General features: G+C 41.6%; 4 protein-coding genes and 1 non-coding gene across 5 annotated transcripts; 3 read left to right on the top strand and 2 right to left on the bottom strand.

Annotated features, from left to right (window-relative positions):
- Positions 1-15: 15 nt before the first annotated feature.
- LOC135331929 (regulator of nonsense transcripts 3B-like) lies at positions 16-1,189 on the top strand. Its single transcript, XM_064527228.1, has one exon. It carries the CDS (start codon positions 16-18, stop codon positions 1,093-1,095), a length of 1,080 nt encoding a protein of 359 aa, XP_064383298.1. The 3' UTR covers positions 1,096-1,189.
- On the bottom strand, positions 1,082-2,491 carry LOC135331957 (adenylate kinase 2, mitochondrial-like). Its single transcript, XM_064527272.1, has 6 exons — positions 2,295-2,491; positions 2,160-2,205; positions 1,895-2,079; positions 1,550-1,644; positions 1,425-1,497; positions 1,082-1,367 (listed from the first exon to the last, which is right to left on the bottom strand). The coding sequence occupies exons 1-6, from the start codon at positions 2,358-2,360 to the stop codon at positions 1,173-1,175; spliced, it is 660 nt and encodes a 219-aa protein (XP_064383342.1). The 5' UTR covers positions 2,361-2,491; the 3' UTR covers positions 1,082-1,172.
- Trnar-acg (transfer RNA arginine (anticodon ACG)) lies at positions 1,761-1,833 on the top strand. Its single transcript has one exon. It is a non-coding gene; the product is annotated as a tRNA-Arg (tRNA).
- LOC135331885 (glutathione hydrolase 1 proenzyme-like) lies at positions 2,484-8,275 on the top strand. The gene is made up of 13 exons (XM_064527166.1): positions 2,484-2,976; positions 3,053-3,157; positions 3,308-3,462; positions 3,559-3,626; positions 3,702-3,775; positions 3,830-3,921; positions 3,975-4,179; positions 4,383-4,635; positions 4,955-5,107; positions 5,299-5,482; positions 5,776-5,863; positions 5,943-6,041; positions 7,985-8,275. The coding sequence occupies exons 1-13, from the start codon at positions 2,559-2,561 to the stop codon at positions 8,152-8,154; spliced, it is 2,064 nt and encodes a 687-aa protein (XP_064383236.1). The 5' UTR covers positions 2,484-2,558; the 3' UTR covers positions 8,155-8,275.
- LOC135331915 (protein disulfide-isomerase A6 homolog) lies at positions 8,267-12,884 on the bottom strand. Its single transcript, XM_064527204.1, has 9 exons — positions 12,744-12,884; positions 12,502-12,655; positions 12,364-12,421; positions 12,126-12,252; positions 11,766-11,976; positions 11,162-11,432; positions 10,858-11,012; positions 10,046-10,301; positions 8,267-8,472 (listed from the first exon to the last, which is right to left on the bottom strand). Exons 1-9 carry the CDS (start codon positions 12,751-12,753, stop codon positions 8,401-8,403), a joined length of 1,314 nt encoding a protein of 437 aa, XP_064383274.1. The 5' UTR covers positions 12,754-12,884; the 3' UTR covers positions 8,267-8,400.
- Between the last annotated feature and the right edge of the window lie 3 nt (positions 12,885-12,887).

Here is a 12,887-nt window from a genome sequence, read left to right as displayed (position 1 = left end):
ATCCACTGATCCACAATGTCTACTGAAACAAATACAAGAATCTCCAAACGAGTAGAGAAGGAGCTGCATCAAACAAAGGTTGTGATTAGAAGACTACCCCCTGACTTCTCCGCAGAAAACTTTCTAGAAACTGTAAACCCTCTCCCATCAAACTCTTACTTTTACTTTGCTCCTGGTGATTCTACCCTCGGTGCTCATGGCTGTTCTAGAGCATACATTGCATTCAACAACGAAGCAGAAATACTACCATTTCGAGACCAATATGACGGACTAGTCCTAGAATCTGGAAAAGGAACAAAATATCGCATGACTGTAGAATACGCACCATTTCAAAACATACCCAAGAAGAGTAGAAGGAAACCTGATACCCGAATTGGTACGATTGAGGAAGACGCTGATTTCATTTTATTTCTCGAGGCATATGAAGGTACTGAAGAGCCTACTCCATCACTTGATCTTGTTGCTTACCTACAAAATCTCGAAGCTACAAAACGCAAAGCAATTCAGTCAACTCCTCTGACCGAATACTTAGATAAAAAGGGGCTGCTGAGAAGGAAAGGTAGAAATGAAGCTAAAAAGAAACACAAGGGAGAAGCCAGTAAAGGCGGTAAAGGCCGTGGCGCGAGAGAAGATTCAAAACTATCCAAAACTAGAGAGGAGAGTAGTCGTGATACAAGAAGGAAGGAACGTAGACAAGACAAAGCACCACCCAAGCTAGTCACTAAAGATAAGGAAGACAATGAGCCTACTCAATGGCCAACGATTGAACCAACAGAAATCAAGACTCCTGCACGAGATCCCAAATATGAAACTAAAAGTAACACCAGCAGTGACAGACACAGCAAAGGAGAAGGTCGCACTAAAAATAGAGACCGTCCAGACCGAGGAATATACACACCTCGAAGTCGGGATGATTCAGGAAAACACAAAGAAGATGGAGGTGAACAGAGCACACACCAAGGCCGCTCTCAACGCTACAAAGGTGGGAAGGATGAAGGACAGGAAGAGAGATATTCAAGCAGATCTACTAGAGGCCGTGGAAGAGGCCCCAGAGATCGACAGAAGGAGTACAATGACTATAGACATGAATCTTAATTGTATTATTATTATGATAAATATCTATTAATACCATACAAATTTGTTCACTGCTAAATGTTCAATTGTCCTAAAGTTCATTTTTGGTCCAAAATAGCCCTAACTTGAGTGTACACTTCTTCTGGAGAGCATGAGGCATCAACCATGGCATGGAGTTTGAGCTTCTTGTAGTATTCAATAAGGGGGGCTGTTTGGGTGTGAAACACTTCAAGACGCTTTTTCAGTGCTGGCTCGTTGTCATCTGAACGACGACAAAGATCTTCACCAGTAACCTGCAAACAGGGTGTCCTAAATCTAAGTGGATTAAGGCTTTATGAATTGATTCTTACATCATCCTTGTTGGGCAGTTTTGGTGGACAAAATGTTTCGTGGTATGTTCTACCACTGGATGTGTGCAGCAACCTAAAAAAAAATGCATGTTCAGTATAGTTCATGAAGAGCATACAAGTCATACCTCCCACATATTCGTGTCACCAACAGTTCATCAGGAACACATAACTCAATGACTGTATCCAATTTGAGCCCTTCTTTGCTCAGTATGTTGCAAAGCTAAAGAATAGAGTGTAAAAAAGGTGAAGACACATACATTAGCTTATCTGAGGAGCTGTCTCTCTCAGTAACGTTACAATGACTAATACAAAATCTAAAACACTTTTATTGTGCGGGGCCCTGTGGCCCAATGGATAAGGCATCTGACTACGAATCAGGGGATTCCAGGTTCGAGTCCTGGCAGGGTCGCTTTTTTTTTTTCTAACCTGCAAAAAAGCTATTGTGTGGCAGGCTAAAGAGTTTTACCTACCATTTCTGCTTGCTTTTCATTCCTAGGAAATCCATCAAGCAAAAATCCTCTTTTGCAATCCCTTATGGCTGCCAAAATCATCTCTCCCATCAATTCATCATTGACAAGCTTGCCTGAATCAATTACTTCCTTGATCTTTTGACCAAGAGGAAGACCAGATTGAATCACGGCACGTAACATATCTCCTGAAATCAAACAGACAGCATTGGGTATTTGTTTGTTGTATAATTATATTAAATTATCAATTCCAATAATTTAAACGTACCTGTGGAAAGATGTGTAACTCCATAATCTTCGTTGAGCTTTGGAGCCTGCAATTCAACAATAATTCTCATAAAAGATTTATTGTCTCTATTATGTAAGGATACCTAGCTCACTACAAATAACAGAGACATCTTACCACAGTCCCTTTGCCTGCTCCAGGTGGCCCAATCAAGATTAGATTGACACACTTTTGAGAGCTCATTTCTGCAGTACACCAGCAGAGCACAACCCTTTAATAGTACAGCTACAGTACGTACCCAAACTGAAAAAATGTTAGGAGGATACGTCTGTTTAATTTAAGTTTTTATGGGATGCTTTGCACATGTGTAAGGTCAGAAGGGTCAAGACAAGACAAGGAGGAGCTTGGAAACTGACTCAAAATTGTTGTGAAGACTTAAAGATGTCTGCAAGGTTTTCCAAGCTACAAGAGATAGACCTCACTCTGGAAGACCCAATGGGAGAGGAGAATGGGGCCTCAAATGGAACTGATATTGATCCTGGGTATGAAAGTACACCAGATGACTGTGTTGTTCAGTTGAATCTAGACAGTGATGCACAAGATCCAGTATTTGTGCCTAAGTGGAAGTTTTGGAACAAGCCCTACAGGTATAAATATGATCTTGCTGCAACCAAAAACCGCTTCACGCAAAGTCAAATTTGTAAGAAATGCAGATGCAAGATAAACTCCTGGAGAGCGGTAATCATTACGTTACTAGTTTTCACAGCAGTGGTGCTTATATCTGTGGTGATTTCACGGGTTGTTAGTGAGCCTTCAGATGAATCACCTACTTCAGGACCACAAGATAACCAGTTTGAAGGTATATCAAGTTCTAGTGCCAAGTTTAAGACTGTGAATGTTAATAATTATTGATTGTTGCTTTCTTACCATGTTAGCTGCTGTAGCTGCTGACGCACCTGTGTGCTCGGAGTTGTCAGCTGAGATCTTGAAACGAAACGGCTCAGCTGTAGATGCCGCTATCACAGCCCTCCTATGTCTAGGTCAGCTCTCATTGATTTGTTGTACACATGCATTTCCATAATACGTGATATACTTAATCGAAATAGTTTACGACAATTCAAACACTTTACTGCATTTTCTGTGCTCAATATTTGCTGTAGTTTCTAGTCTCTATCTGGGTGTCACTATAGGTGCAGTACAGCCAGAGTCTTCTGGTCTGGGTGGTGGTGGGTTCATGACAATACGACACAGCAATGGCTCAGTCTATACTATCAACTTCAGGGAAAAAGCTCCCAGTAAAGCCACAGAATACATGTTCCATTCAAACAGCAGTCTTTCGAGGAATGTAAGCATGGCGTCTTATGTAGCTTTACTATGTATGTGTATGTGTGTGTGCATGAACTTCATGTACAGCTTGTCATTTCATGAGGTCATTCATTAGGGTGGTCTAGCAGTAGCTGTACCAGGAGAGCTGAAAGGAATGGAACTAGCTCACACACTGTTTGGAAGGTGCAGTCTCTTTGTTCTGTACACGTACATGTAGTCTAGATTGGATTGAAACAAGCGCACATTTCTCTTCAATAGGCTTTCATGGAAAGAACTGTTCACACCTGTAATCAACCTGTGTAGAGAGGGATTCAATATGACTTATCATTCAGGTATCAAGTGAATAAAACTATTATGTGTACTTGTTGTTATCAATGTACGCGTAGAAAGGGCCGTTTTCGACAAATGGAATACGTCGGTGTCAAAGAATCCAATTCTTAGGAGCACCTACTCAAATGGGGATGGAACACCAAAGAAAGTAACGACTTCCTACCTTTTATAGTCATAAAAATTATTAATCTTTGCTCTCAGGCAGGTGATTGGATTGTTCGGCCAATTCTAGCAACAACCTTGGAAATCATTGCCAATAAAGGAGCAGATGTGTTCTATAAAGAGTCCATTGCAGAGAGCATAGTGAGAGCTGTGAACAACAGTGAGGTTGGGGGCATACTGACGATGGACGACCTGGCCAACTACGATGCACTGTTACAGGAGCCGCTGCACACTCACTACAAAGGTTAGCTGCTCATTCACACACTCAACCCACGTAGAGTTTTGAGTGTTTTTATTATTCTCTCTCACAGGTTGTTTTTTTTTTTTTAGACATAACGATATGCGATAATTGCCCTACACTGTCATAGACAACCATTTTTACACTCATGCACACACACACACACACACACACACACACACACACACACACACACACAATATTCACAGGCCATACTGTATATGCTCCCCCGTCTCCTGCTGGTGGACCACTTCTCCTCTTTATAATGAATGTAATGGGTGCCTACAACATCAGTGCGTCAAGCTTGAATGAAGAGCTGTCTCAACTCAACCTCACATATCACAGACTAGTGGAAGTATTTAAGTATGGGTTTGCCCTGAGGACACGTCTGGGAGATCCCAGTTGCTCTAGTTGCTCCGACAATGCAGCGGAGATACTCAGTCTTCAGTATAACATGACCACGTAAGTCCTTTAGTTCATAGCGTGCAGTGTACAATCATGTAGGCTCCATTCATTCCTAGTATTGAAGTGCTTTATATCGTATATCGGGTTTCAAATGCAAGGTTCTTTCGATTGCAAATTACAATTTTTGCAGAAATCAGAAATCACAATCGAAAACACACAGAGTGAGCATGCGCATGCAATGTCCCATGTTTTGCATGCACTATAGTTAGAAACGCAATAAGGCTTGTACAGAGTCATTCGCATTCCATTAACATCGCATTCAAAACCCGATATAAGGTAGTTGTGTTTAGCTGTGGTTACATCTGTTTGCACCTAGGGAGGAGTATGGTACTCAAGTGATGTCGAGCATCTCTGATGAGCACACCTTCAATGTGTCTCATTACCATGCCCAGTACTCAGGCCTGCAGGACTCAGGCACCACCCACCTCAATGTTTTAGCGTCAGATGGCCAAGCTGTTGCTGTCACCTCGTGAGTACATTATGCTGTATCCGCTTGGGGTTGATGTTAGTTAGTTACGTAAGTCGGGCACACATGGCACTTGTCACTAAGTACTTGTGTCCTCATTTTTGACCCCTTTCACACCTAATTAAGGCTCAATATTTATGATGTGTGCATGATTATTATATTATCTGAGTACCATGATGTTACACGTACACTAGGTCTGTGAATGGATATTTCGGATCAGGAGTCGTAACAGACACTGGTATAGTGCTGAATAATGAGATGGATGACTTCTCCTCTCCCAATATCACCAATGAGTACGGATTTAAACCCTCCCCTGCCAACTTCATCCGACCTGGGAAGAGACCACTCTCCTCTACCTGCCCTACCATTTTTGTCACGGTACGTTTCGTTAATACCTGGCTAGGTGAAGTACAGTACAGTTGGTTACCCTATAGTGGGTAATTTTTGTTGGGTAAAAAGTTCCTTTATTTTTGTGGGCAAACTGACGTCGACAAAATTTCGTAGCAAAAACTTTTATGCGTGGTTTACCAAAACTACAGTGCACGATGAAGTCATATAAATCAGCAAATGAATTTTTTTACCCACCAAAAATTACTTGCTCTACGGTATTATCTAATGTCAGCTTAGGGAAGCATAATATAATTCTTAAAAGGAACCTTACATAATTATAGGAGAGCTCTGAAGGGACCAGGCAGTCATTTCCTCGACTTATTATTGGAGCATCGGGAGGGAGCATAATACCCACTGCTGTAGTACAATGTGAGTGAGTGCATGATGAGTTAGGACTACGTACGAATTTAGATCAAATGGCTATGTTTATTATGTAATTTTCTGCTAGCTGCTTTGCGGTATCTCTCTTTGCCCGAGTCACTAAGTGAAGCTATTGAAGCGAGGCGGATCCACCATCAGCTTGTACCTAATGAAGTGTGCCCTGAAAGTGAGTGGCGTGTATGTACAGTATAATTACCCGAGGCGCGTGAACGGCCACGGGTATAGTAGTCTGTTGAATTGTTTGTCGTTTGTTTGTGATATATGAGTCTACTCACCTGGATACCATGGCGCTTGCGTTTACAGCATGGATGCCTTCTCACAAGTTATTAGTGACAGATTTATGAGACATGAGGCTGAGTAGTATACAGTTCACAATGGGATTGATGTTAAAGCTTCGTTGTCGAGTAAAAGCGAGCAAAAGCTAACTTGCACGTTGGCTGCTAGTTTATACACGTGGTCTTTATTCGAGGTACGAATTTACAGCTGAAGTGATCCGGTACCAGGAAAAATGGAGTGTTTATGTTACTTGCTACCATAGATAGAAGAGGAAGAGGGACTGGTAACGGAAGCAGTGCACGTGATGATTTTACAATGAATCTGCAGTAAAACCTCGAAAACTATCCGCGTTACGCCCTATAAACGATATAAACGAGGCTATTTTGCCGGGTAACTCACTCAAAATAAGAAAGTTGATTTTCCTCGAGACGTCATCTATAACATCCCAGTCTGTGAGCCATGTGTAGTTCTTGCTAATGACTGACCACACCCAGTAAAAAGGGACATTCCAGTATGTAAGCGTGCTGGTTATAATTAACTGCTAAAATAGGTATAGACTTTTAAATGTAAGTGAGTTGCACAGGCTGAGCATATTTGCTTGTGGTTATCATGCACTGTGTGTGGAAATAGGCCATCAGCTTGGCTAGCCGGACCACGCCCATCTACAGCTTTGGCTTGTTTGACACAGCCTCGATTAAACCGGGGGTAAAGCGGATGTTACTCAAGGTTACTTCTGTTTCCAATCCCTCTTCCCTCTTCTATCTTTGTTGCTACTTAGCCAACCTTCAATGTTTCAACTCTGCATTTACAGCCGAGGGTTAGCACTTCAGTGCTCTAGTTATTGTGTCAATAAAGGAAGCCAAAAAGGATATTTTCCCACCAATTCACCCGCCTCTTTTAATTGAGGTCATTTCATAGTTACTGTATAGTTGGTAATTTTCGTACATATATGGTGGACTTTTTTCTTCTCGTATTGTAGATATTATTTGTAGAGCATCATCCAAACTTAAATATGTAATAGGTTCTAGATCACCGTACTGAACTGTACGATAGTTAGAATACAAACTTGGTATATACAGTGGAACCACCTCCATAAAACGAACACCATTGGGTAGAGGTGGTCTTCATTGACGGTTTCAATTGCCAACCACACATGGCTACAAACGAATCTTAGCTTTGCTAACTGCTTCTTTAGCTCATATACAAGCTTTGAAAAGGCTGTAGGGACGAGCTACAGCTAGGTTTCACGATTGTGATAAAATAATAATGCTATCTCAGTTTCTGTCTGTTCTGGGAGGTTATTTTCACTTGCTAAAGGTGGGACTAAGAAAGCTACTCGTTGTACGGAGTAGAAAAGTAGCCGTTCCTGAGAGGTTACTTTACATTTGTAGTTTCAATCCGGTGTCTGAGCATTCAGTGACTCCTCAAATATCACGTATAGAAAGAGAGAGTATACTAAGCTATAAACTATAGATATACTGTGCAGAGCGACTGTCAGACTAATATCAGCAGCTCAGACACATTAAAAAAACAGATTGCAGACAAACTGGATTTCGAAGGCCATTGTCAAGTGTATGAGCTGCTGCTATAATTATTAGCCTGACTGTCACTTCACAGTAGATTAATCTTTGTATACGTTTCTATGTGTTACTTGGGGGAGGGGGGGGGTCACTAAATTCTAGGACCAAATAATTTAAAATTTACAGCAACAAAATTGCTTTACGATACCTCCATCCAGGTCTCCTAGCCGTGGTCAGCGTTCTTCTGGGGGAATTCCCTTAATTTGGACTAAAAAACCTCTCACGTAACCCATAATTATATCTGATCTTGTAGGTGGTTTTCCTACGGGGATAACAGAGTTCCTGGCCAACAGAGGTCATCTTATTCATTGTCAGAATTCCGGTTATGCAGCTGTACAGGGAGTGGGGGTGTCTCATCTCGGTAATGTGACAGCAGCTCATTCTGACAGCAGGAAGCAAGGACTTCCATCACGTATAGACTGAGTGTATAATTACGTTTATGTTTTGCTTCAAATTCCTTTTTTAGCGCACAATAATATTGAATGCATCTGGATATTTATATATTATGTATAATAATAATATATTCAGCACCACATTGTTAAAATTTAAATGTATTTAAGGTACTATACAATAATATAGTTCGTACAAAGTCGCAAATGCTTCTGAATGCATGCCTAAAATTTGATCCCTATAAAGTTGAGTATTATAAATAATTATACATGCAAGAGTTTAAAGTTCGTCTTTGCCTGGTTCGTCATCCATATCAAAATCATCCAAATCATAGTCATCCTCAACTGGTAACTGCAACATGAAAGAGAACAGGATATAAAGTAATACATGTACATAAAATTATAATCACCCCCAAAAATATCATTATGAGGCGATTATAATTATATACAAGTAAATGAAAGCACTGCAGGTGCTGGAGGTGTCAAAGTTACATAACATAAAGCTACTATATTAGCAATAGCTTTTATACACACATTATATAATGAGGAACATTTTTGAATTTTGCTGCGCAAGCAGAAATCCACAGAGAAACTCAAAGAGTGGATAATGATCGACTATGATAGTTGTTAAAAAGAATCTATGCCAAAAGTCCAAGTCTAATGGCTGCATCAACAGAGCCTTGCAGCGCTCTTTTCACTCTTGCAGCTGCCAATAGCTAGTGTTCTAGTGCAGAGCTAACTACTAAGTAGAGTAGCAACACTCCATGGGCAGGTTTTTCTACGCACTCTTCTGAAAAGGATGCAATAGCATTCTAAGTAGGCATAACTCGAGAACCAAGCATTACATGACTAGAAGCCTATAGAAACTCTTACTTGCACTTCATTGATCCTTGAGCAGCTGTAGCAGTCCACACACACAAACACACTACTGTATACATGTACCTCGCTTGCACTTGTGCACTGAGGTATAAGTAAGCCTGCAAGACCTGATTTGTTGAGTCTATACATTCAATGAGGTCTTTGCAGGCTTACTTATGCCTCAGTGCCGCTTATTTGTATATGCATTATTATTTACTGATTCAGTCTGTATCCTAGGTGATTTCCAGTGAATATGAGCCATATTTTACTTCCCCCAGGGAAGTATGGAATATGGCTCATAATTATTTTTACTTCCTACAAGCACTATTCAACTTTTGAATCATCTTGACAATTGTACACAGTAAAATAGCAATACACAATGTAGACTATGTTTTGTGCTATTGTAATTGTCATAGCTATTGACCTGAGCTAGCTAGCAGTCTAAGTAGTCGGGCGCCACCGCCCTCTACCGGTGCCCGGAAGGAGGGCGGCGGCGCCCAACTACAGTCTAAGCTACTTATTACATGTTCATGAGGCTTGAAACACTGCAGTTCAATCCTTGCTCTGTGTTTCTAGTCAAGCTGTGGCTCAGAGGTAGAGCAGTGTTGGTAGACTTGTGCAATACAAATTGAAAACGGCAGCTGCTGAATATTGGTGGTGGGCGGGTCTGGTCAAAGTTTATAGCTAGCTTTTCCAGTAGAACCTAGCTGTTTGGAGAAGTAGCTAGCTAGCTAGCTAGCTAGCTCTCATACTTGACAGCTGTAACTGTTCTAACTGCATATTCTGAGGCACAAGTGGCTGTGAGAGCAAGTTTGACTGTCTCCATTGATGTTCAAATGACTGTTTTGCTGTTTTTGCAGTAAATAAATCAGTTGTTGACTGGTTGCCTAGTAATTATGGTTTATAACCAACCTCAGCCTCGGGCTACGCCCTTGGCATTGGTTGGTTATACGCCATAATTACTAGTCAACCAGTCAATAACTATAACTTATACTTTCAAGAGAACTGCATGATGTTTACTTCGCCTATATATACAATGCATTTTACAAGACAGAGGGACACCTCACCTCCCCATCCTTGCCGTCCCATAGCTCCACCTCCTCAATTGCCGGAAGCCCATCTCCTTTAATGGACTGAGTACGACCTTTCTGTCTCACTATGTCACCCAAAAATTCGTTGAGTCCTGACTCGCTAAAGGAAGCCCTCAGGACAATGTAGATATTTCTCCGAGAATTGTAGCCCACCATTGCTGGGTATCCAAACCCACCCACCTCAAGAGCCTGTTCAAAGTCAGGGTTCGATCCACCTTCCAGCCACACCCATCTGATTGAGAGAATGTATAATTAATTTTGTGATAGCTATATTGATGCCATTTAACAGTGGCGGATCTAGAAAAAGTGGTAGGTAGGCGCTGAGCAAGAGGCAAGGAGCATCCCCGTGCGTTACCGAAAATTTAGGGTTACACCCTCTTTTGACATCATTTCCTGTGGGTGCGGTATTAATGTGACATTAATAATTTTTTTTATTAGGTGTGGTTTGCATTGCAGAGGTTCCTTGCACTCTGTATTTACTTGTCGAGTCTAGTCTGCAAGCTTTTATCATAGCTTTTAAAAGACACTACTGTAATAGGTCTACAGCTACTCAGCTAGCTAGTACCAAGTCTGAGAGTGACTGCCACAGATAATTATTTGTCCAAGGTCAGGGGGGTGCTTGAGTACCCTCTGCTACCTGCTAGATCCGCCCCTGATTAAGTACATGTGTGTAGAAAACCAAGTGCGTGTTAGCAAAATAAATAGCATAGTGGACATGATGACATAATTATACTCAACATAATAGGCCTGTGCTGTCAGATCTTTGCGTAGTGCATTTCAATTCTCACCCAAATGATCTTTGCTTGTATTTCTCAGCAAATGATTTCAGCATATCAAGATAATCGTTTCTGCCAGCTGCCATACTGTCCAAAATATGTGGGAGGAAGGAGATGAAACAGATCTGCTTTTCTGCACAGGTGTCCAGTACCTCCTGACTTGTGAGCTGTAGGTGTGGGTGCGAGTGAGTGGGTGGTGGTACGCTACATGTACATTCAAATCAGGATAAAAGCTTAACACTCTCATGTACACTATAAATATACACGCTGTAAGGCTCATTGGCTTACACTTTTGATATAATTATATTCCACGTACCTGATAAACATCTGGTGGTGGTAGGTTAACTGTCCACCTGTCCATGACCCAGCGTACAATATCATCGGAGGTACGACCACCATCGTAGTTTTCTCCACTAGAGTCTTTCTTCCCAGCAGGGAAGTACTTTATTGTAGGGAAACCTTGAATACCATATCTGCTCGCTAGGACTTTGTGGACGGTAGCATCAATAGCACCAAGCTTGGCTTTGCCCCTGAGCTCTGAAGCCGCTGACTTCCAATGAGGAGCTAAGCTCTTGCAGTGGCCACACCTAAGTGAATATTAAAATTGTCAGTACCTGTAGACGTACAGCTTACAATAATATTTTCAATATATAGTGTGACAATCGAGTGTAATGTGGACATTAAGCTCTTGCAGTGGCCACACCTGAGAGAATATTAAAATTGTCAGTACCTCCTGTAGATGTGGACATTAACACTGGACCAAAAACAAGCGGTGTAGACACACAAGAGCTCTTGCCAGTAACACTGACATAATATTGATTAGTATCTTGTCCATGAAACTTACTAAGCAGGGCCTTAAGCACAGCTATTCTGCTATATTGTGTCAACAAATATAACGGCCCTTAGCAACATAAACCTACCACGGTGCATAAAACTCGACCAGCCAGATGTCATCACTGCTGAGAACTGTCGACTCAAAATTGTTGTCAGTGAGCTCAACCACTTCATTCCCCCCAGATCCTCCACCACCTCCACTGGATCCACCACTCTTCTTGCCACCCAGTCTATCATTGGCCATTACTCTGGCCGCAGAGAGACCCTCGCTCACAAAACCTTCAGCTGATCGTGCACCTGCAGAAGTGTACACAAAACATTGAAACAAACCTAATACAGAGTGTATAAACTGACACAGCCACATTCAGTTACAACACCATTAAATTAACAGGGTGTGAATAATAATTATTTTGCCTCATGGAACTCAGATATGTAACATAGCCTACCATTGTAGTCACTTGGGGACTTTTTATTGGAGCCGAATATTTTGATGGTCGGGAACCCTTTCACCCCGTATTGCCCTCCCAGCTGCTTGTGTTCATCGGCGTTCACTGCTCCCAATCGCACTATGCCCTATGGGTGAGAGGGTGTATCGTTGTCATTATCAGTACTAAATGAGGCCACTCATGTAGGCAAGCATAGGATAAACAATACATAACGTGTGACTACTTTCGATATCCTCACCTTTAAGGCATTTGAGGCCTTCTTGAACTCCGGAGCCAAACTCTGGCAATGGCCACACCTATAAGAGCAAGAAAGTATCGAAATTAGCTGATGTATATACAATCTGAATTTTATACGAAATATTCTTAGAGCTCTAACCAAGGTGCATAGAATTCTACAATCCAGACAAAGTGACTGTCCAGGACCAGCTTCTGAAAGTTGGCCTGAGTGAGGTCGTACACCTCATCAGTGTGGTCGTAGAATCCCTGCACACTTGTCCAGCACACAGCACTCAACAGTGCACACACTACACCTACAGTGAAGTGATATGGATCATAATTATAATGTTTTTGTCAGTGCAGTACAGTAAAACTGAGCACCTGCATACAATAATTACAAACCTATTCTCATTGTTCTCTTGTGCTTTTTTCCAACGATGGTGATATCTAGGGGAACTGCTGCTGAAGCTCACCGCACTCTTGTTGAAAATGGGGAATACCTGCTTTGCTTAGCTGGAACAATCTCATTGGCCAAAATCACCTTAT

Source organism: Halichondria panicea, chromosome 2, assembly GCF_963675165.1.
Source record: "Halichondria panicea chromosome 2, odHalPani1.1, whole genome shotgun sequence".
In the NCBI taxonomy this organism is placed as follows: domain Eukaryota; kingdom Metazoa; phylum Porifera; class Demospongiae; order Suberitida; family Halichondriidae; genus Halichondria; species Halichondria panicea.
Note: the sequence above shows the minus strand (reverse complement) of the source record. Positions and strands in the feature narration are given on the sequence as shown.